Source organism: Oncorhynchus mykiss, chromosome 6 (assembly GCF_057628025.1).
Source record: "Oncorhynchus mykiss isolate SJ-2025 chromosome 6, ASM5762802v1, whole genome shotgun sequence".
Classification (NCBI taxonomy): Eukaryota; Metazoa; Chordata; class Actinopteri; order Salmoniformes; family Salmonidae; genus Oncorhynchus; species Oncorhynchus mykiss.
In genome coordinates this window covers 47634737-47660050 of record NC_143027.1, presented here as the reverse complement: position 1 = coordinate 47660050, position 25314 = coordinate 47634737, and the positions used below count along the sequence as shown (strand labels likewise).

At 41.8% G+C, this 25314-nt stretch overlaps 1 protein-coding gene across 1 annotated transcript; it reads right to left on the bottom strand.

The window, feature by feature from the left end:
* Nucleotides 1-15005: 15005 nt before the first annotated feature.
* On the bottom strand, nt 15006-24320 carry LOC118964877 (uncharacterized). Its single transcript, XM_036980267.2, has 2 exons — nt 23597-24320; nt 15006-18199 (listed from the first exon to the last, which is right to left on the bottom strand). The coding sequence occupies exons 1-2, from the start codon at nt 23871-23873 to the stop codon at nt 17052-17054; spliced, it is 1425 nt and encodes a 474-aa protein (XP_036836162.2). The 5' UTR covers nt 23874-24320; the 3' UTR covers nt 15006-17051.
* Nucleotides 24321-25314: the final 994 nt, after the last annotated feature.

Sequence of the window (25314 nt, the reverse complement as noted above, 5' to 3'; positions counted from 1 at the left end):
GTTCTGTTATAATCTCCACCCGGCACAGCCAGAAGAGGACTGGCCACCCCACATAGCCTGGTTCCTCTCTAGGTTTCTTCCTAGGTTTTGGCCTTTCTAGGGAGTTTTTCCTAGCCACCGTGCTTCTACACCTGCATTGCTTGCTGTTTGGGGTTTTAGGCTGGGTTTCTGTACAGCACTTTGAGATATCAGCTGATGTACGAAGGGCGATATAAATAAATTTGATTTGATATTGTGTTGTCAGCATTGGGTTCGTGTCTCGTGTAGTTTTCGTATTTTTTGTATATATATTTAAACTTTATTTTCAATCTCTTTTCGATTTTAATTTGATTATATATTATTTATTATTATTATTTTATTTTTTTAAATTTAGAACACATTCAAGAACCTCCAGAAGCTAACCAGCTAATTAGCTACAAGCTATTTAGTCATTGTTATCCACTGCTAGCGGCTTTTACCTTCTGCAGATACCAGCCCTGTTCTTAGCCTGGATAATACTTGCCAGTCTACCAGTATCGGACTGTCTCTCCACAACAACGAGCTGGTTGAGAGACAGTCATTGTTCTAATTCTTGATTATATTTACACACATTATATTCAGTACTAGGATTAAAAGAAAATTCATACATCTATACATTAACATAATAGTATTCTGATTAGTCAGTCCTGATTGAAATGTATACATAATTAGCCATTATTGATAAAAAAATCCCTTAACCATATCACAGACCTGATCAATTTCAGAGATGCAGTACGTCCACTCAAAGAAGCTTTTTTGAAAAGTGTCCCCACAGATCATTCTGTTCTGGTAAGAGAAAAATACATACAGATAATATATTAAATAACTTACAACAATAGTATAAACAAAACATACTATAATTCACTATGGCTGACGGGATTTGAGTTAAAGTAGGGCCAGTACATACTGTTGACAGCAAAGCAGGTGAAAGTCAATGCAAAAGTAAGACGAGTCCTTACGTTGAAAAGAGCTGGAAATATTGGATGCAAGAGGGGCTCAGATAAGGTGCATGGCAGGACAGTGGTGCAGGAGGCTAACACATACTGTAGCAAGAGACCTTAAGTTTAAACAAGTTATAGTACTGGAAATAAAGTTGTTACACAAAGTGTTGTAACAAAATGTAACATAGTTAACCTGAAGTCATACATTGGTAAAGCTGAGTATAAATCCAATCCGGAAGTGCCCCAGGTTTTGAAAGTGCTGCGTTCCAATGACTCCCTATATGGCTGTGAATGTACCCTCAACGAGCTTACGCTTTCTACGTATTCCCCAAGGTGTCTACAGCATTGTGACGTAGTTTTACGCATTTCTGTTGAAGAATAGCCGTATGGGGGCACATTGCGTAAGTGGTCACATGGTGGCTCCGAGAGAGATTCTCGCGTAAAGTGCAGAGGTAGCCATTACTCCAATCGGTCCTAGAGAAAAAGGAATTGTCCCGACGGATATATTATCGAATAGATATTAGAAAAACACCTTGAGGATGGATTCTAAACAACGTTTGCCATGTCTCTGTCGATATTATGGAGCAAATTTGGAATATTTTTCGGCGTTGTGGTGACCGCAATTTCCGGGCGATTTCTCAGCCAAACGTGAAGAACGAACGGAGCTATTTCGCCTACAAAAATAATATTTTGGGAAAAAATGAACTTTTGCTGTCTACCTGGGAGTCTCGTGAGTGAAAACATCCGAAGTTCATCAAAGGTAAACGATTTAATTTGATTGCTTTTCTCATTTCCGTGACAAGTTTGCCTGCTGCTAGCAAGGCATAATGCTATGCTAGGCTATGATAAACTTACACAAATGCTTGTCTAGCGTTGGCTGTAAAGCATATTTTGAACATCTGAGATGACAGGGTGATTAACAAAAGGCTAAGCTGTGTTCCAATATATTTCACTTGTGATTTTCATGAATAGGAATATTTTCTGGGAAGATTTATGTCCGTTGCGTTATGCTAATTAGTGTCAGATGATGATAACGGTCCCGTTCATGGGCTGGGCGTCACTACAGGTTAAAAACCATTGGATTTAGCAAACTCTGAAATTATTTAATATTTCTGTGCCCATGAAAACTGTTTTCCCAGTGTAACATAAGGAGCCACTAAATGATGCATAGTTCGAGTGCATTTCAGAATACATAAAACTGTCCGACAGCAAGATCCCTTATTTTAGTTGAAGTTCATCATATGACAAGGGCAACGTTATGACTATAACTACTGTTCCCTGAAGGAGGTAAGCTAGGTACAACATACTATTAAATCCACATGTTATGACTATAACTACTGTTCCCTGAAGGAGGGAAACTAGGTACAACATAGTATCAAATCCACGCCTCGCTGGAAGCCCCGCCTTTAATACCGCTCTTCATCGACCCAGGAAGGGGCGGAGCCAATCAGGTGTTGTACCTAATTTCCCTCCTTCAGGGAAGTGTAATTTTAATCAAAGTTACACTCCCTTTCAGTCAGTCAACTTCGGTACAACATACTATTGGGAAATAAAATCATTCCCCAACGGATACTAAATGAAACGGCCCCTGTCAGACCACCCAGACCTGACTGTACAAGAGGCGTCAGTTGTCAATTTATTCATTGTCTTTTGTTTGAAACACTCCTGTCAATGTTGAGTAAGGACGCACACCTTATTACGCATATAGTAGTAGGACTAGTCTACCTGGCATGCACACAAATGTAGGCCTATAAATGTGCCCATTTGGGGATGTCTGATAGTATTTCTAATTGTCTTAATGCACCACCACTAATGAGTTATGGAGCTTCTCAAAGTAATTTTCTTTACCTCCAAACAGCAAGTAAACAAAGTCTAATCAAAATCAATTGCGAATGACAATAGTTCCTCAAAGTATTTTTGTAAAATATTTCCAGCTCTCGCCCTTTCGATAACCACTCGTCATAAAAGGAAAAAATGTAATGCTCTGATCCAGTGGAAATGTCATAAAATACCTGATTACTTCTTATCCTTTTCACAAATAGCCGACAGCTGTGTCTGTCCAGAACTCACTGGAGGGCCTAGAATATTTTATACAATGTTGCAAGCTTGCTATCAGAGTTTCCTGACCCAGTTGATAGTTGATACAATGTTTCAAGTTTGTTGTAAACAGGCCATTTGCAGCCAATGTGATTTCTAGGATATGTATTTTTATCGGGATATTTTCTACCTGCATAATGCACTGTTTTTATTTGTTGGCTTTATGTGGGCTATTTTTTTTTACATAGTTGCAATGGCAATAAAAGTTACTTTTAGACTTCTATAATTTTCATTTAGATTTAGATAGAATGTAGATTAATCACAGACAATAATTTTGAGACACTATTAGAAATTAAATGAAACTGTTCCACGAAAATGTGCAAAAGAAAATCATAACTGGCACACAGATTAGCAGAAATGGTCAGATAAATTGGCACTCCAACTGGAAAAGGTTGCAGACTGCTGGTGTAGTCTATTAGTCTATCTGTAGTCTATTAGTCTATTACTGAAAACTTCAGGAGCAGAACGGCAGAATTTACCAAGTCCAGCAGCGGAGGGGGGGCTCCCTCTGGTCAGGTTATGTTGACGACCGGCTCCCTCTGGTCAGGTTATGTTGACGACCGGCTCCCTCTAGTTATGACTTCGAGAATTTGTGTGTCTTAATTATTTAATCAAACAGAATGCTTAACTTCACTAGGGTAGGGGGCAGCATTCGGAATTTTGGATGAAAGGCGTGCCTAAATTAAACTGCCTGCTACTTGTTTATGATGAGTATTTCTGTAATTTGATTTGGCTCTCTGAAATTTCACAGGATGTTTGTTTGAGACAATGATTACTGTACACAACGCGCCAATTTCAACTGGGGTTTTTGGACATAAAGAGGGACATTATCGAACAAAACACACATTTATTTTGTAACATGAAGTCCTGTGAGTGCCATCTGATGAAGATCATCAAAGGTTAGTGATTAACTTAATCGCTATTTCTGACTTTTGTGAGCCCGGACACTGTGGACACTGTGGTTGGATTTACAATAAGTTTATCTTTAAAATGGTGTATAATACTTGTATGTTTGTGGAACTGTAATTATGGGATTTCTGTTGTTTTGAATTTGGCGCCCTGCAATTTCACTTGCTGTTGTCGAGGTGGGACGCTACCGTCCCACTGGTGCCAGACAGGTTAAAGCATCTGACAAGTTCCGTACGTATATTTGATTTTATAAAAACACATGGGGCGATTGGTAGAAAGAACAGATGACTCTTGGTTGACCAAGATGTATTTTAGTTGGGGACAGCACTAGAACATGACTTTGGGGCTCCCAGGTGGCGCAGAGAACACTGCATCTCAGGGCTTGAGGCGCCACTACAGACACCCTGGATCAAATCCAGGCTGTATCACAACCGACCGGGATTGGGAGTCCCATAGGGCGGCGCACAGTTGGCCCAGCGTCGTCTGGGGTAGGCAGTCATTGTAAATAAGAATTTGTTCTTAACTGACTTGCCTAGTTAAATAAAGCTTACATTTAAATAAATAAATAGTGTTTAATGACAAACCTTTTTTTACAAATCCGTCAAGGCACCAACTTTGAGAAGGGTTTAAAGCAAATGTTTCAAACCAATTCATGAATGTAATTGAATCTAGGTATGTCTTGCCTTTAATAAGGGAATGAAAAAAAATGTCTGAATATTATACAATGACTTATCAACAGCTCTAATAATTTGCCTCCACAGGAAATCTTCACTGGCAACTATAGAATGTACTATATAGCCTAGAAACCCTGATAAACTATCATTATGACATCATGGATGAATTCTAGAATATACTAAATAGCCTAGAAACCTGGCTAAACTATCATTATGACATCATGGATGAATTCTAGAATATACTATATAGCCCAGAAACCTGGTTAAACTATCATTATGCCACCATGGATGAATTCTAAAATATACTAAATAGCCTAGAAACCTGGTTAAAACAATCATTATGATATCATGGATGGCCAGTCCTTGTATTCATAGTGTAGTGAATTCAGGGGGTAGCCCTGAGCTGAACTCAAACCTGGGTCCAGCCACTGTCAAGCCAACACCTTATAACTGTTATGCCAAGATGTCTGAACTTCTTGACAAGGTCGCTAGGTGTTGGGTTACGGTTGCTACAATAGCTTTCTCTATGAATTTGAGATTGGTTACACTTCTCCCTCCCCCATCCCTCAGCTGTTTACCAAACCAAGTCTCAGGAGAGCCATTGTGTTGCTGTTTAAAAAACCCACACAACCCAGCAATCTGCAGTTCAAACAATAACAAATCTGTCATTCCACCACTGTTTTGGTAATATGATTATAGGGTTGGAGAAATGTAACTACAGACAGACCTATGGATGCAAGGACTGACCATCCATGATATCAATATTATAGTTTTAACCATGTTGAGGCTATACAGTGTTGATTTACATTGTTTCTAAACATTAGAGTAAAATAAAAAGCTTATTTGGGGATCTGATGGGGTACAACAGTTGAACTAAGCTCATGAAGCATGTGTTATATTCACAAACTGTGATGGAGGAGTTTGGAATGCAGCTTAGTTGTTGCAGTTCACCATGTTACAGGGAAGTGTGATGGGGGAGTTTGGAAGGCAGCCTAGTTTATGAAGTTCTTCCACTTACTTCCTGTAACATGGTGAACTGCAACAACTAAGCTGCATTCCAAACTCCCTCCATCACACTTCCCTGTAACATGGTGAACTACAACAACTAGTCTGCATTCCAAACTCCCCCATCACACTTCCCTGTCACATGGTGAACTGCAACAACTAGGCTGCATTCCAAACTCCTCCATCACACTTCCCTGTAACATGGTGAACTGCAACAACTAGACTGCATTCCAAACTCCTCCATCACACTTCCCTGTAACATGGTGAACTGCAACAACTAGGCTGCATTCCAAACTCCCCCCATCACACTTCCCTGTAACATGGTGAACTACAACAACTAGTCTGCATTCCAAACTCCCCCCATCACACTTCCCTGTAACATGGTGAACTGCAACAACTAGACTGCATTCCAAACTCCCTCCATCACACTTCCCTGTAACATGGTGAACTGCAACAACTAGGCTGCATTCCAAACTCCCTCCATCACACTTCCCTGTAACATGGTGAACTGCAACAACTAGACTGCATTCCAAACTCCTCCATCACACTACCCTGTAACATGGTGAACTGCAACAACTAGACTGCATTCCAAACTCCTCCATCACACTTCCCTGTAACATGGTGAACTACAACAACTAGTCTGCATTCCAAACTCCTCCATCACACTTCCCTGTAACATGGTGAACTGCAACAACTAGACTGCATTCCAAACTCCTCCATCACACTTTCCTGTAACATGGTGAACTACAACAACTAGTCTGCGTTCCAAACTCCTCCATCACACTTCCCTGTAACATGGTGAACTGCAACAACTAGTCTGAATTCCAAACTCCTCCATCACACTTCCCTGTAATATGGTGAACTGCAACAACTAGTCTGCAATCCAAACTCCCCCATCACACTTCCATGTAACATGGTGAACTGCAACAACTAGACTGCATTCCAAACTCCTCCATCACACTTCCCTGTAACATGGTGAACTGCAACAACTAGACTGCATTCCAAACTCCTCCATCACACTTTCCTTTAACATGGTGAACTACAACAACTAGTCTGCATTCCAAACTCCTCCATCACACTTCCCTGTAATATGGTGAACTGCAAAAACTAGTCTGCATTCCAAACTCTCCCCCCCCCCCAGCACACCTCCCTGTAACATGGTGAACTGCAACAATTAGAATGCATTCCAAACTCCTCCATCACACTTCCCTGTAACATGGTGAACTGCAACAACTAGTCTGCATTCCAAACTCCCCCATCACACTTCCATGTAACATGGTGAACTGCAACAACTAGACTGCATTCCAAACTCCTCCATCACACTTCCCTGTAACATGGTGAACTGCAACAACTAGGCTGCATTCCAAACTCCCTCCATCACACTTCCCTGTAACATGGTGAACTGCAACAACTAGACTGCATTCCAAACTCCTCCATCACACTTCCCTGTAACATGGTGAACTGCAACAACTAGACTGCATTCCAAACTCCCCCATCACACTTCCATGTAACATGGTGAACTGCAACAACTAGACTGCATTCCAAATTCCTCCATCACACTTCCCTGTAACATGGTGAACTGCAACAACTAGACTGCTTTCCAAACTCCTCCATCACACTTCCCTGTAACATGGTGAACTGCAACAACTAGACTGCATTCCAAACTCCTCCATCACACTTCCCTGTAATATGGTGAACTGCAACAACTAGTCTGCATTCCAAACTCTCCCCCCCATCACACTTCCCTGTAACATGGTGAACTGCAACAACTAGACTGCATTCCAAACTCCTCCATCACACTTCCCTGTAACATGGTGAACTGCAACAACTAGACTGCATTCCAAACTCCCTCCATCACACCTCCCTGTAACATGGTGAACTGCAACAACTAGACTGCATTCCAAACTCCTCCATCACACTTCCCTGTAACATGGTGAACTGCAACAACTAGTCTGCATTCCAAACTCCCCCATCACACTTCCATGTAACATGGTGAACTGCAACAACTAGACTGCATTCCAAACTCCTCCATCACACTTCCCTGTAACATGGTGAACTGCAAAAACTAGACTGCATTCCAAACTCCTCCATCACACTTCCCTGTAACATGGTGAACTGCAACAACTAGACTGCATTCCAAACTCCTCCATCACACTTCCCTGTAACATGGTGAACTACAACAACTAGTCTGCATTCCAAACTCCTCCATCACACTTCCCTGTAACATGGTGAACTGCAACAACTAGACTGCATTCCAAACTCCTCCATCACACTTTCCTGTAACATGGTGAACTACAACAACTAGTCTGCATTCCAAACTCCTCCATCACACTTCCCTGTAACATGGTTAACTGCAACAACTAGTCTGAATTCCAAACTCCTCCATCACACTTCCCTGTAATATGGTGAACTGCAACAACTAGTCTGCATTCCAAACTCCCCCATCACACTTCCATGTAACATGGTGAACTGCAACAACTAGACTGCATTCCAAACTCCTCCATCACACTTCCCTGTAACATGGTGAACTGCAACAACTAGACTGCATTCCAAACTCCTCCATCACACTTTCCTTTAACATGGTGAACTACAACAACTAGTCTGCATTCCAAACTCCTCCATCACACTTCCCTGTAATATGGTGAACTGCAAAAACTAGTCTGCATTCCAAACTCTCCCCCCCCAGCACACCTCCCTGTAACATGGTGAACTGCAACAATTAGAATGCATTCCAAACTCCTACATCACACTTCCCTGTAACATGGTGAACTGCAACAACTAGTCTGCATTCCAAACTCCCCCATCACACTTCCATGTAACATGGTGAACTGCAAAAACTAGACTGCATTCCAAACTCCCCCATCACACTTCCATGTAACATGGTGAACTGCAACAACTAGACTGCATTCCAAATTCCTCCATCACACTTCCCTGTAACATGGTGAACTGCAACAACTAGACTGCATTCCAAACTCCTCCATCACACTTCCCTGTAACATGGTGAACTGCAACAACTAGACTGCATTCCAAACTCCCCCATCACACTTCCCTGTAACATGGTGAACTGCAACAACTAGACTGCATTCCAAATTCCTCCATCACACTTCCCTGTAACATGGTGAACTGCAACAACTAGACTGCATTCCAAACTCCTCCATCACACTTCCCTGTAACATGGTGAACTGCAACAACTAGACTGCATTCCAAACTCCTCCATCACACTTCCCTGTAATATGGTGAACTGCAACAACTAGTCTGCATTCCAAACTCTCCCCCCCATCACACTTCCCTGTAACATGGTGAACTGCAACAACTAGACTGCATTCCAAACTCCTCCATCACACTTCCCTGTAACATGGTGAACTGCAACAACTAGACTGCATTCCAAACTCCCTCCATCACACCTCCCTGTAACATGGTGAACTGCAACAACTAGACTGCATTCCAAACTCCTCCATCACACTTCCCTGTAACATGGTGAACTGCAAAAACTAGTCTGCATTCCAAACTCCCCCATCACACTTCCATGTAACATGGTGAACTGCAACAACTAGACTGCATTCCAAACTCCTCCATCACACTTCCCTGTAACATGGTGAACTGCAAAAACTAGACTGCATTCCAAACTCCCCCATCACACTTCCATGTAACATGGTGAACTGCAACAACTAGACTGCATTCCAAATTCCTCCATCACACTTCCCTGTAACATGGTGAACTGCAACAACTAGACTGCATTCCAAACTCCTCCATCACACTTCCCTGTAACATGGTGAACTGCAACAACTAGGCTGCATTCCAAACTCCCTCCATCACACTTCCCTGTAACATGGTGAACTGCAACAACTAGACTGCATTCCAAAATCCTCCATCACACTTCCCTGTAACATGGTGAACTACAACAACTATACTGCATTCCAAACTCCCCCATCACACTTCCATGTAACATGGTGAACTGCAACAACTAGACTGCATTCCAAACTCCTCCATCACACTTCCCTGTAACATGGTGAACTGCAACAACTAGACTGCATTCCAAACTCCCTCCATCACACCTCCCTGTAACATGGTGAACTGCAACAACTAGACTGCATTCCAAACTCCTCCATCACACTTTCCTGTAACATGGTGAACTACAACAACTAGTCTGCATTCCAAACTCCTCCATCACACTTCCCTGTAACATGGTGAACTGCAACAACTAGTCTGAATTCCAAACTCCTCCATCACACTTCCCTGTAATATGGTGAACTGCAACAACTAGTCTGCATTCCAAACTCCCCCATCACACTTCCATGTAACATGGTGAACTGCAACAACTAGACTGCATTCCAAACTCCTCCATCACACTTCCCTGTAACATGGTGAACTGCAACAACTAGACTGCATTCCAAACTCCTCCATCACACTTTCCTTTAACATGGTGAACTACAACAACTAGTCTGCATTCCAAACTCCTCCATCACACTTCCCTGTAATATGGTGAACTGCAAAAACTAGTCTGCATTCCAAACTCTCCCCCCCCCAGCACACCTCCCTGTAACATGGTGAACTGCAACAATTAGAATGCATTCCAAACTCCTCCATCACACTTCCCTGTAACATGGTGAACTGCAACAACTAGTCTGCATTCCAAACTCCCCCATCACACTTCCATGTAACATGGTGAACTGCAACAACTAGACTGCATTCCAAACTCCTCCATCACACTTCCCTGTAACATGGTGAACTGCAAAAACTAGTCTGCATTCCAAACTCCCCCATCACACTTCCATGTAACATGGTGAACTGCAACAACTAGACTGCATTCCAAACTCCTCCATCACACTTCCCTGTAACATGGTGAACTGCAAAAACTAGACTGCATTCCAAACTCCCCCATCACACTTCCATGTAACATGGTGAACTGCAACAACTAGACTGCATTCCAAATTCCTCCATCACACTTCCCTGTAACATGGTGAACTGCAACAACTAGACTGCATTCCAAACTCCTCCATCACACTTCCCTGTAACATGGTGAACTGCAACAACTAGGCTGCATTCCAAACTCCCTCCATCACACTTCCCTGTAACATGGTGAACTGCAACAACTAGACTGCATTCCAAAATCCTCCATCACACTTCCCTGTAACATGGTGAACTACAACAACTATACTGCATTCCAAACTCCCCCATCACACTTCCATGTAACATGGTGAACTGCAACAACTAGACTGCATTCCAAACTCCTCCATCACACTTCCCTGTAACATGGTGAACTGCAACAACTAGACTGCATTCCAAACTCCCTCCATCACACCTCCCTGTAACATGGTGAACTGCAACAACTAGACTGCATTCCAAACTCCTCCATCACACTTTCCTGTAACATGGTGAACTACAACAACTAGTCTGCATTCCAAACTCCTCCATCACACTTCCCTGTAACATGGTGAACTGCAACAACTAGTCTGAATTCCAAACTCCTCCATCACACTTCCCTGTAATATGGTGAACTGCAACAACTAGTCTGCATTCCAAACTCCCCCATCACACTTCCATGTAACATGGTGAACTGCAACAACTAGACTGCATTCCAAACTCCTCCATCACACTTCCCTGTAACATGGTGAACTGCAACAACTAGACTGCATTCCAAACTCCTCCATCACACTTTCCTTTAACATGGTGAACTACAACAACTAGTCTGCATTCCAAACTCCTCCATCACACTTCCCTGTAATATGGTGAACTGCAAAAACTAGTCTGCATTCCAAACTCTCCCCCCCCCAGCACACCTCCCTGTAACATGGTGAACTGCAACAATTAGAATGCATTCCAAACTCCTCCATCACACTTCCCTGTAACATGGTGAACTGCAACAACTAGTCTGCATTCCAAACTCCCCCATCACACTTCCATGTAACATGGTGAACTGCAACAACTAGACTGCATTCCAAACTCCTCCATCACACTTCCCTGTAACATGGTGATCTGCAACAACTAGGCTGCATTCCAAACTCCCTCCATCACACTTCCCTGTAACATGGTGAACTGCAACAACTAGACTGCATTCCAAACTCCTCCATCACACTTCCCTGTAACATGGTGAACTGCAACAACTAGACTGCATTCCAAACTCCCCCATCACACTTCCATGTAACATGGTGAACTGCAACAACTAGACTGCATTCCAAATTCCTCCATCACACTTCCCTGTAACATGGTGAACTGCAACAACTAGACTGCATTCCAAACTCCTCCATCACACTTCCCTGTAACATGGTGAACTGCAACAACTAGACTGCATTCCAAACTCCTCCATCACACTTCCCTGTAATATGGTGAACTGCAACAACTAGTCTGCATTCCAAACTCTCCCCCCCATCACACTTCCCTGTAACATGGTGAACTGCAACAACTAGACTGCATTCCAAACTCCTCCATCACACTTCCCTGTAACATGGTGAACTGCAACAACTAGACTGCATTCCAAACTCCCTCCATCACACCTCCCTGTAACATGGTGAACTGCAACAACTAGACTGCATTCCAAACTCCTCCATCACACTTCCCTGTAACATGGTGAACTGCAACAACTAGTCTGCATTCCAAACTCCCCCATCACACTTCCATGTAACATGGTGAACTGCAACAACTAGACTGCATTCCAAACTCCTCCATCACACTTCCCTGTAACATGGTGAACTGCAACAACTAGTCTGCATTCCAAACTCCCCCATCACACTTCCATGTAACATGGCTAACTGCAACAACTAGACTGCATTCCAAACTCCTCCATCACACTTCCCTGTAACATGGTGAACTGCAACAACTAGACTGCATTCCAAACTCCTCCATCACACTTCCCTGTAACATGGTGAACTACAACAACTAGTCTGCATTCCAAACTCCTCCATCACACTTCCCTGTAACATGGTGAACTGCAACAACTAGACTGCATTCCAAACTCCTCCATCACACTTTCCTGTAACATGGTGAACTACAACAACTAGTCTGCATTCCAAACTCCTCCATCACACTTCCCTGTAACATGGTGAACTGCAACAACTAGTCTGAATTTCAAACTCCTCCATCACACTTCCCTGTAATATGGTGAACTGCAAAAACTAGTCTGCATTCCAAACTCTCCCCCCCCCCAGCACACTTCCCTGTAACATGGTGAACTGCAACAACTAGACTGCATTCCAAACTCCCCCATCACACTTTCCTGTAACATGGTGAACTACAACAACTAGTCTGCATTCCAAACTCCTCCATCACACTTCCCTGTAACATGGTGAATTGCAACAACTAGACTGCATTCCAAACTCCTCCATCACACTTCCCTGTAACATGGTGAACTGCAACAACTAGACTGCATTCCAAACTCCCCCATCACACTTCCATGTAACATGGTGAACTGCAACAACTAGAATGCATTCCAAATTCCTCCATCACACTTCCCTGTAACATGGTGAACTGCAACAACTAGACTGCATTCCAAACTCCTCCATCACACTTCCCTGTAACATGGTGAACTGCAACAACTAGACTGCATTCCAAACTCCTCCATCACACTTTCCTTTAACATGGTGAACTACAACAACTAGTCTGCATTCCAAACTCCTCCATCACACTTCCCTGTAACATGGTGAACTACAACAACTAGTCTGCATTCCAAACTCCTCCATCACACTTCCCTGTAATATGGTGAACTGCAAAAACTAGTCTGCATTCCAAACTCTCCCCCCCCCCATCACACCTCCCTGTAACATGGTGAACTGCAACAACTAGACTGCATTCCAAACTCCTCCATCACACTTCCCTGTAACATGGTGAACTGCAACAACTAGACTGCATTCCAAACTCCTCCATCACACTTCCCTGTAACATGGTGAACTGCAACAACTAGACTGCATTCCAAACTCCCTCCATCACACTTCCCTGTAACATGGTGAACTGCAACAACTAGTCTGCATTCCAACCCCCCCCCCCCCCCCCCCCATCACACTTCCCTGTAACATGGTGAACTACAACAACTAGACTTCACTTGGCTCATCTCGCTCTAGCGACTCCTTGTTGCAGGCCGGGCGCCTGCAGGCAGACCTCGGTCGTCAGGTGAACGAACGGTGTTTCCTCCGACATATTGGTGCGGCTTGCTTCTGGGTTAAGCGGGCAGGTGTGGAGAAGCTCGGTTATGAGAGTCATGTTTTGGATGACGCATGACTAGACCTTCGCAACTCCTGTTGGGGAGTTGCGAAGATGAGACAAGATTGAAATTGAGGGGAAAAAAACATATATATATATATATAAAAAGGACAAAATGAACTCAAATATTTTATCATTGGAACACTTGATGTAGCCTGCATTCACATGGTTGTCTCCAGCATGCTAAACCGTTCACAACTGGCGATCCCTCATCGTGATTGGTTGTTCCCCACCATATGCAACGTCACTGAGCACCATCACTATCTTTCCTTCGTGGATCTCCTGCATGTTTACATATCTGGCATTATTCATCTCATATGTATATACTGTATTCTATCCTATTCTACTGTATCTCTTAGTCTATGCATTACTCATCTCATATGTATATACTGTATTCTATCCTATTCTACTGTATCTTAGTCTATGCATTACTCATCTCATATGTATATACTGTATTCTATACTATTCTACTGTATCTCAGTTTAAGCTGCTCTGACATTGTTTATCCATATATTTATATATTCATAACTCCATTCCTTTACTTAGATTTGTGTGTGTTAGGTATTTGTTGTGAAATTGTTAGATATAACTTTATAACTAATATTGAGGCACAGTGGGAACTAGAAGGACAAGCATTTCGCTACACCCGCAATAACATCTGCTGAACACCTGTATGTGACCAACAACATTTGATTTATGAAAGTAGTTTGTGTAAAATGTACTTTTCCCCCACTCATTCACCCCATCTCTTTACATTGTTTATGCAGATTCAGTGGCCTGACTGCATCCAGACTGTCAAAAGCTCATCCTGGTAGATCTGAACCTAATGCAACTTGGAGTGATCAGATGACAGAAGTCACATTTAGGTGCCAGGTGTAACTGAGAATATAGTTGCTCCATATCCATTACTTTGAGTGTTTTACATAATATGACTAAATGTGTTTCTGTGTTGCAGGGGCAGTCAAGAAATGGAACGGCAAGGCTGCAGAACATGACATAAACAGAGCTGTGGGAGACCACCTCATGCCCCTGGTAGAGCCGGGGGGGGGGGGGGGGGGGGGTGTTTACCACTCCACCACACCTTCAGCAGGCTTGAAAAGTGGGATTGATACTGTTTTTCATACTAAGATGGACCAAGAGTCTGTTGATTGGTCAATCATTGGCTTAATTTGTTTTGCAATATGTTCAAATCAAATCAAGCTTTATTTATACAGTATGTCAGACATGGATGCAACACAATGACTTCACAGGAAAAAACAAATTAAAATAAACAGAAATATTTAGTACACAAACATAAGAGGATAAAAAACAATAATAGCAACTTAAAGACTAATGAGCATCCTAAGGAAATGCCTTTGATGAAAATATCCAACCCAAAATTAAAGCTGTTTTTTTTAAGAGGGGTTCTGAAAGGCACTATGGGGGTGTACATTGAAAGTTGACTAGTAACAACAACTGGGAAATAAAAGACACCACTAAATCTAACCCACTAAAACTGCCCAAGAAGAGGAAACCAAACAAAAAACCCACAACAAACTTAAAGGTGGATGAACTAAAGGTGTTGACTCTCCACATCTATCAGACAACTGGAGCACTGGGCCAGACACTCTTAAATAGAACCTGGACCAGGTCAGGTGAAACACCTTCCCACTAACGAGATGGACAAGCCAGCACAGGTGTAACACATACTAACGAGGTGACAGTCATCAGTGCACGGAAGACACATGTCAGTTGAATGCATTCAGTTGTACAGCTGACTTGGTATCCCCCGTTCCTACGTGCTAAAGTCTAACATCAAAACATAAATGGAAAAACCAAAGCCTGTAACACCTTCCCCCTAAAGACAACAAATATATCCTAAATTTTTGTTGGTCAAGTTTGCTCACCACCAACAGAAAACCACTTGCTGTCAACAATTAAAAACAAGAAAAAACACATACTTCTAAACAATAATATACAATCATATAATTTTTTTCTCCTTTTTCTTTCTATAGAATCCTAAAACTCACTAGCTTCTAGAACTCTCCTCCCCTTGGAATGAGCCCAAACAAAACTCATCTCCAATACGGAAAAACGTGATCCATAGCAATGACTGCCTAACGAAAAACACAAAACCTTTTGACTGCCCACACTTGAGACAATCAGCAACCAAGTTAACCTTATCACGGACATGTCTGATTTTAAGAGGAAACTCCTGCAATATCCGTAGTACTTTCCCAAACAAAACTCAAATCAAATTGTATGATTTCAAGAGCAAAGTCCTGCAATATCTCGATAGGCATGTTGTTGGATCGAGGCCCAGTCCCCAATGTCATGCTCCAGTACATTAGGGTTGGCACATCTGAGAATGATCCCTGATATTCTAAAAGCAGGCTAACAATTTCAATATAATTGTACCCAAAAATTGTCAGTTGGTTGCATAAATAATTATGATTACTAAATGTCACATGAATTGTACATTTGAAATATCAAAAGCAAATGTACATCCCTTTGTTAATATGTATTGGCAATAATTGACTTAATGGTGAGGCATGGAATAATAAAACATGTATCTTTTGTCAGGCTGAATGTTTGAAATATGATGTGATTAGGCCGTCATTGAAAATAAGAATTTGTTCTTAACTGACTTGCCTAGTTAAATAAAGATAAAAATAAATAAATAACCAATATGCAGAAACAGTTTGTGATAAATTGAAAAACTAAACATAAATTGTACAATATACACAAACATCTGCCACAATAATCAAATTACTTGTATAAGTTCCTTATAAACTGCACAAGCACCAAAAAAGCTGTTGTTTTGATAAGTAAATAATCACTGATGTCGATTAGGGGGGAATCAGTTCTACCTGATGTTGAAACAAACACAACTAAAAAAACACATGGAAATGGGAGATATCTTTTACCTCACTGGTTGGAGGACAACCTGCAGAAGACAGTCAGCTACATTTTGGAGAGATGCATTTCAAATCAGGGGTCGCTAAACAAAGGACTGCAACACTTATTTGTCATCACTCATCGATAACATGTTGAAATCAATTGATAAGGGGGCAAACGTTTAGGGTTCTAAATTGTGACACTATTAAAATACTCCAACTACAATGTTAAAACATTCTACATTGTGACATTAATTCATTGATATCATGAAACAACTCCATCATGTATACATGTTCTGATATTTGAGCAGAGATCTTTTATCAGATTATATTTGGTATCAGCTATGAGATTTCTCTCCTGTGTGTGTTCTCTGGTGTCGAGTCAGAATGCTAGATTGACCAAAACTCTTCCCACATTGAACACAGCTATAAGGCTTCTCTCCTGTGTGTGTTCTTTGGTGTAGAGTCAGATTGCTCGATGCAGCAAAACTCTTCCCACATTGACCACAGTTATAAGGTTTCTCTCCTGTGTGTGTTCTCTGGTGTAGAGTCAGAGAGCCTGATGTGGCAAATCTCTTCCCACATTGATCACAGCTATAAGGTTTCTCTCCTGTGTGTGTTCTCTGGTGCACTGTCAGATCTCCAGATTGACCAAAACTCTTCCCACATTGACCACAGCTATAAGGTTTCTCTCCTGTGTGTGTTCTCTGGTGTAATGTCAGCTGGCCAGGTCGAACAAAACTCTTCCCACATTGATCACAGATAAAAAGTTTCTCTCCTGTGTGGGTTCTCTGGTGTAGAGTCAGATAGTTAGAGGTAGTAAAACTATTGCCACATTGATCACAGCTATAAGGTTTCTCTCCTGTGTGTGTTCTCTGGTGTAATGTCAGAAGGCTAGATCTAACAAAACTCTTTCCACATTGATCACAGCTATAAGATTTCTCTCCTGTGTGTGTTCTCTGGTGCACTGTCAGATCTCCAGATTGACCAAAACTCTTCCCACATTGACCACAGCTATAAGGTCTCTCCCCTGTGTGTGTTCTCTGGTGTAATGTCAGCTGGTCAGATCGAACAAAACTCTTGCCACATTGATCACAGATATAGGGTTTCTCTCCTGTGTGTGTTCTCTGGTGTAGAGTCAGATAGCTAGATGCAGAAAAACTCTTCCCACATTGATCACAGATATAAGGTTTCTCTCCTGTGTGTGTTCTCTGGTGTAATGTCAGATGGCTAGATGTAGTAAAACTCTTTCCACATTGAGTACAGATATAAGATTTCTCTCCTGTGTGGATTCTCTGATGAATTTTAATGCCTGATGAGGAGGTGAATCTCTTCCCACAGTCAGAGCAGCAGTGAGTCCTCTTCCCTGTGGGTCTCTGCGGGTGTTTGTTGAGGTGTTCTGATCTGGAGAGACTCTTCTCTGCCTCTTCAGCATCATGAGGTTGTTGAGGCTCCCCAGAGGATCCACGATAGTCCCGTCTCTCTCCTGTGTGAACAACAAAGTCAGACAGATGACTAAAGACCCAAACAGTAGAAATCCATTGTAAAGGGTGATGCCAACAGCGTAGTCATGATGTTGTAGAACAATTGACGTCTGTAATGAATGTTAAAATTATTTGACAATTGTCTTAAAATGAGCAAGAATAGTCATATTTTGTCTTCTTTTCACATTAGTAGTAACATCGATGATTGTAGGCTAGAAATAAGTTATTCATGTTGTTGAAACTCTAAGCAGTGTGCCAGACAACTTTTGGTGTCCAATATAGGCCCCTTTCTGTGTTTGCTAGAATTGCGGCACGAGGGCGATGCGGACAGAATTTGATTGCAGAAACACCTCCCTGCGAATGAGGAAACCAATAGTTAATGATGTACTATATCTGCCTGGAGCAAAAATGGGGAGCAAAGATTTTAGTTTTTCACAATGTATTCTGAATGTGAATGGGGGAAAACTCAGGGGAGTAACCTCCATTTCCAGGTTGCTTATGACTACATTTCACACTACTTTGTATTATAATTGTAAGGCTCGTTTGATTGTCCTGCTTAATATAATGTTTGCTATAGTATTAAGAATTATGTGTAATTATTGAAGAACCACATCAATGACAGTATCCATTTCGGTGTCAATAAAGTTAATATTTTTTAATTTCATTTTTAAAATTTCACCTTTATTATTTAACCTGGTAGGTCAGTTGAGAACAAGTTCTCATTTTCAACTGTGACCTGGCCAAGATAAAGCAAAGCAGTGTGACAAAAAAACAACAGAGTTACACATGGGAAAAACAAACGTAGAGTCAACAACACAATAGAAACATCTATATACAGTGTGTGCAAATGGAGTAAGGAGGTAAGGCAATAAATAGGCCAATAGTAGCGAAGTAATTACAATTTAGCAAATTAACACTGGAGTGATAGATGTGCAGATGATGATGTGCAAGTAGAAATACTGGTGTGCAAAAGAGCATTTTTTTTTAAATAAAAACAATATGGGGATGATGTAGGTAGTTGGATGGGCTACTTACAGATAGGCTGTGTACAACTGCAGCGATCGGTAAGCTGCTCAGATAGCTGATGCTTAAAGTTAGTGAGGGATATATAAGTCTCCAACTTCAGTGATTTTTGCAATTCGTTCCAGTCATTGGCAAAAGAGAACTGGAAGGAAAGGCGGCCAAAGTAGGTGTTGGCTTTCGGGATGACCAGTGATATATACCTGCTGGAGTACGTGCTATGGGTGGGTGTTGCAATGGTGACCAGTGAGCTGAGATAAAGTGGAGCTTTACCTAGCAAAGACTTATAGATGACCTGGAGCCAGTCGGTCTGGCGACGAATATGTAGCAAGGCCAGTCGACGAGAGCATACAGGTCGCAGTGGTGGGTGGTATATGGGGCATTGGAGGACAACCATCTTTGCAGCACTCCACCAATCAGACCTTAATGGTAGAGTGGCCAGACGGAAACCACTCCTCAGTAAAAGGCACATGACAGCCTGCTTGGAGTTTGCCAAAAGGCACCTTAAGGACACTAAAACCATGAGAAACAAGACTATCAGGCTTGATGAAACCAAGATTGAACTCTTTGGCCTGAATGCCAAACGTCACGCCTGGAGGAAACCTGGCACCATCCCTACGTTGAAGCATGATGGTGGCAGCATCATGCTGTGGGGATGTTTTTCAGCAGCAGGGACTGTGAGACTAGTCAGGATCCAGGGAAATATAAATGGAGCAAAGTGCAGAGAGATCCTTGATGAAAGACCTGCTCCAGAGTGCTCAGGACCTTAGACTGAGGGGGGGCGAAGGTTCACCATCCAACAGGACAACGACCTTAAGCACACAGCCAAGACAACGCAGGAGTGGCTTCGGAAGAAGTCTCTGAATGTTCTTGAGTGACATAGCCAGAGCCCGGACTTGAGCCCGATCTAACATCTCTTGGAGAGACCTGAAAATAGCTGTGCAGTGATGTTCCCCATCCAACCTGACTAAGCTAGAGAGGATCTGCAGAGAAGGATGGGAGAAACTCCCCAAATGCAGATGTGCCAAATAAATTATCTAAATGAAAGGGGGGAAAATAATTTAATCAATTTTAGAGTAAGGCTTTAATGTAACAAAACATGGAAAAATTCAAGGGTCTGAATACTTTCAGAATGCACTGTATACAGCAACACCTCCCCCATAGGCATTCCTGTCTTTTCTGTAGATGTTATATCCCTGTATTGCTACTGCTGTATCAAAGGAATTATCTCAGTGAGTTTCAGAGATGAACAGTACAGTGCATTCCAAATTCAATAGGCAGGCTAGTAAACAAAAACGTTTTCAAAACGTTTTCAAACAGTATTCCAGAAAATGTCAAAGCGTATATAACGCCCGTCCAAGAGACAGTCGACAAATCATGTTCACATAGTCATGCTGTGACACGCAGTTCCTAAGCAAATTCTCACGAAAATCACTTTTTAAAGTCAAGGTATGAGTTGAGAAACATGCCGATTTTCCTTGAAAGTACGTAATGTCACGATTGCAAAGCTATACGATATTACAGAGAACTAGTTGATTATCTCACATCTCTGAAAATATTTGTAATGTTGTGCTTCTTGTTCACGGAAGGTCATTCATGCCAATGTTCTTTTCTTTAAGCTGTTAATACGAATCGAAAGGAGTTTCCAATATCCTAATTTCTTAAAGTATTTCTGGTGATAGCAAGTGATAGTGATACACAAGCTAGGTCTATTTGAAACATTGCCATCCCATGGCAGCATTAAGCAGCCACCAGGTTCAGAAGCTTTAAAACCACATAAAAAATATTTAATACCCAATTCTATTTTTGCCCAAAGTTAAGATATAAATGATTCAAACTGAACATAATTCATGCTGGTTATTATTTTAGGCTATTTAGTTTTGGTGTCAAAGATAGTTTTTGAATAGTTTTCATTTTTCAAAAATGTTTGTTGTTTTACTTCAGTTTACTAAATAGTTTTCCCCTAATTACTTTTTCTATAATAAGCATGGAGGTTTCCCCTATCAACCAGTCATAGGTCCTGACGACAAAGCACCTCATAACCTAGCTGGGAATGGGACAGATGGAACCCTTCTGTGGTAAAAGACAGGGGCGATTTGTAATCAAATCTAATTCCCAGGAATGGGGTTCATATGAACCACAGAGACTGTGTGTGGGATAATAACATGGCCGTGTCCAACCCAGCTTGTTCCCTCGACTCCACTACCAACCACCAATGTCCAACAGGGCCCTTAACCTGTATCACTAGACACCTCATAGTGAGCTACTACAGGTAGGAATCAGCAATGAATCCCAATAATGAGACACCTCTGGGGAAGGGTGTCAGCAACATTGAAAAAAATATATATAGTGTTTTATGACAAACCGTTTTTTACAAATCCGTCAAGACACCAACTTAGACTTGAAATGCTTTGAAATGGTTTACTTACAAGCCCTTTAACCAACAGTGCAGTTCAAGAAGAAGAAAACATTTACCAAGTAGAATAAAATAAAAACGAATAATAAAAAGTAACACAATGAGAATAACAATAACAAGGCTTTATACAGGGGGCACCGGTACCGAGTCAGTGTGGAGGCTATACACAGGGGGCACCGGTACCGAGTCAGTGTGGTGGCTACATACAGGGGGCACCGGTACCGAGTCAGTGTGGAGGCTATACACAGGGGGCACCGGTACCGAGTCAGTGTGGAGGCTATATACAGGGGGCACCGGTACCGAGTCAGTGTGGAGGCTATATACAGGGGGCACCGGTACCGAGTCAGTGTGGTGGCTACATACAGGGTGCACCGGTACCGAGTCAGTGTGCGGGGGTACAGGCTAGTTGAGGTAATCTGTACATGAAGGTAGGGGCGTAGTGACTATGCATAGGTAACAAACAACCAGTGAGTAGCAGCAGTGCACAAAAGGGAAGGGGTGGGGGGGTCAATGTAAATTGTCCAGTGACGATTTTATGAATTGTTCAGCAGTTTTATGGCTTGGGGGTAGAAGCCGTTGAGGAGGCTTAGCAGAGAAAGCAGAGAAAGCAGTCTAAACTTAGGTGACTGGAGTCTAACGATTTGATGGGCTTTCCACTGACACCACCTATTATATAGGTCCTGGATGGCAGGAAGCTTGGCCACAGTGATGTGCTGGGCCGTTCGCACTACCCTCTGTAGCGCCTTACGGTCAGAGGCCGAGCAGTTGCCATACCAGGCTGTGATGCAACCGGTCAGGATGCTCTCGGTGGTGCAGCTGTATTACCTTTTGATGACCATGCCAAATCTTTTCAGTCTCCTGAGGGGGAAAAGGTCTTGTTGTGCCCTCTTCCCAACTGTCTTGGTATATACCCAAGTGGGTGACTAAAAGATGAACTGAGGTCCACACTCCAGTACAGTTGATGGTTGTAATGCATCTTAAAGTTGGTTGCCAACCGCCATATAAAGTCCAAAGAAGAAAAAGAAGCCTGAAGGAAGGAGAAATTACGAGAAACTAATTTGGTTTACCGTTTGGGGTGTCGCAACTGCTTACCTATTTTGATGTGATATGAAAGTATTATGTGAAATGATTTTGAGGTGATATGAAAGTATTATGTGAAATGATTTTGAGGTGATATGAAAGTATTATGTGAAATGATTTTGATGTGATATGAAAGTATTGTGTGAAATGATTTTGATGTGATATGAAAGTATTATGTGAAATGATTTTGATGTGATATGAAAGTACTGCGATTTATGTTTCTAGAAACGTGTCGCAATTGAGAATCGATTCACATTTAGATGGAATATTTGAATATTTTAGCTACCAGAGCCAGTCTACCTCTAAAAATAACATACAGTCATTGGACCTTGAGGAGTAACGGGGGCAGCAGTCAGCAGTAGAAACAATAACAAAGCGTACTCCCTGCCGGTTTCAGTAAAAAGCTGAGGGATGGGGCTGGAGAAATGCAACCATCCATGATATCAACATTATAGTTTTAACCATGTTTTGAAGATATAGTGTTTGTTCATGTTTACTGACAAACATTGGAGTAAAAAAAAGCTTATATTCTGAGTTTTGATGGGGTACGACAGTTAAACTAAGCTCATGAGAAATTTAGAAGTGAAATCTTCAAGAAACAATGGGTACATATCATTCATGTATAAGTCCCAAAATGGATGTAACAACTGCTGATTGCCCCTTTAAAACTACATCTTGGGCTAATCTAATAGGAGATATTGAGGACTACAGAATTTCAGGCATTGTCATTGGATGCATTTGATCAATTGTTAACGTTTTGTTGATGGTCCACTCTTGCTGTTCACACGTTACAGTGTAGCTTCAGCCATTCCTACAGAACAACATTAAAGCGTAGAACCCCTTTACTGCATATTGGTTCAACGACTGCAGAGACGGTATTTACTGGTGTTAAACAGATCTCCAACCTCCCCTTCTTCCTCCAATGTGACAGTCATCTCCCCCTCCTCCTCTTTCACTCTGAACGCGTCCTCTTCTTTCACTGAAACGTCTTTCTCTTCTTCTTTCACGGTAACAGCCCCACCCTCTACTTGTTTTTGTATTGTAACATCCTTCTCTTCCTCCTCGTCTTTGACTAGAGCTTCTTTCTCCGTCCAGCAGACCTCCTCTTCTTTATCAGGAGGAGAGTAGCTTAGTGAACTCATGGTCGGAGATGTTAGCATTAGCGACTAGACAAGTTCTAAGCTAACTTAGCAAACCAGCTACCTGACAAACAAACAACGTAAACATATACTTAAATGGGCCAACAAGTACATAGGACAGAAGTGTGTTTCATACACAGCGACTAATATACACCAAAAACAGTGTAAAGAGCGTGAATGTTGTAGCTGTGTTTGCTAGAAAGCTACCGAGGTGTCTGACTAGCTGTTGTTGTTGAAGGAGCGTCCCGTCCACTAGATTTGACGTCACACTGGCAGCGTCGCCTGAACCTAACAGACGCACATCGCCATCTGCTGACTGGAGTGGGTAACGCAGTTGAGAAACCAAAAGTTTATTTTTAATTTATTTCATAAAAGTTTAATATTATATTAAGTCGTTCAAAGAGAAGCATGTGTTGATTGGTTCGTGTTTAATGAGTGAGAATTTTAAACAAACTACACACCACTACATATTTGCATTGAACCATACTTCTGACATGGATCATTTTGACCCCAGAGGCATGTCTTTTATCATAGCCAAAATGTGTATTTTTCAATTCTTCCAATTTTTCATGACTTTGTCAATCAACTTGTTCTTAATACATCTAAATCATGGTTTAGTGTTTCTGTATCAAAATGGACTTTTAACAAATTCAAATCCTTTGGAGTAATTTTGACCCCAGCCAAAAGCACCTTTGATAACTATGTTTATTTCAAATCAAAATAAAATCACATTTTATTGGTCACATACACGTGTTTAGCAGATGTTACTGCGGGTGTAGCAAAATGCTTGTGTTTCTAGCTCCGACGGTGCAGTAATATCTAACAAGTAATATCTAACAATTTCACAACATATACCCAATACACACAAATCTAAGTATTTGAATCTAGGTTTCTCTGTAGACATGATCCAACCCATCAGAGGGTGGAGGGGCACCTGTATCAGTGGTTTTGACCAGATAGACACCTGCAGACACACAGTATAGTGCCTCCCATGAACTCTCCTAAGATTGGACTTTTCAATACCACGTATCACATGACTGTGTTCCTGCCAAGGCAGCAGCTCCTCTTCCTGGGGTTTATTATGGATCCCCATTAGTTCCTGCCAAGGCAGCAGCTAATTTTCCTGGGATTTATTATGGTTCCCCATTAGTTCCTACCAAGTAAGAAGTAAGGTCAGGGAGCGTGCCAGTCTGCCTGAAACACTCCTTTCGAGCAAAAGGTATAAATGATGGGTTATGAATTAACAGGTATACATTATGGGTTATGAACTAACAGGTATAAATGATTGGTTATGAAGTAATAGGTATAAATGATGGGTTATGAATTAACTCATGCCCTGCGAGCAAAGGCATTTCAATACATTCAGGATTTCTTACAGTCTATGTGCAATGTGCAGTGGGGCAAAAAAGTATTTAGTCAGCCACCAATTGTGCAAGTTCTCCCACTTAAAAAGATGAGAGAG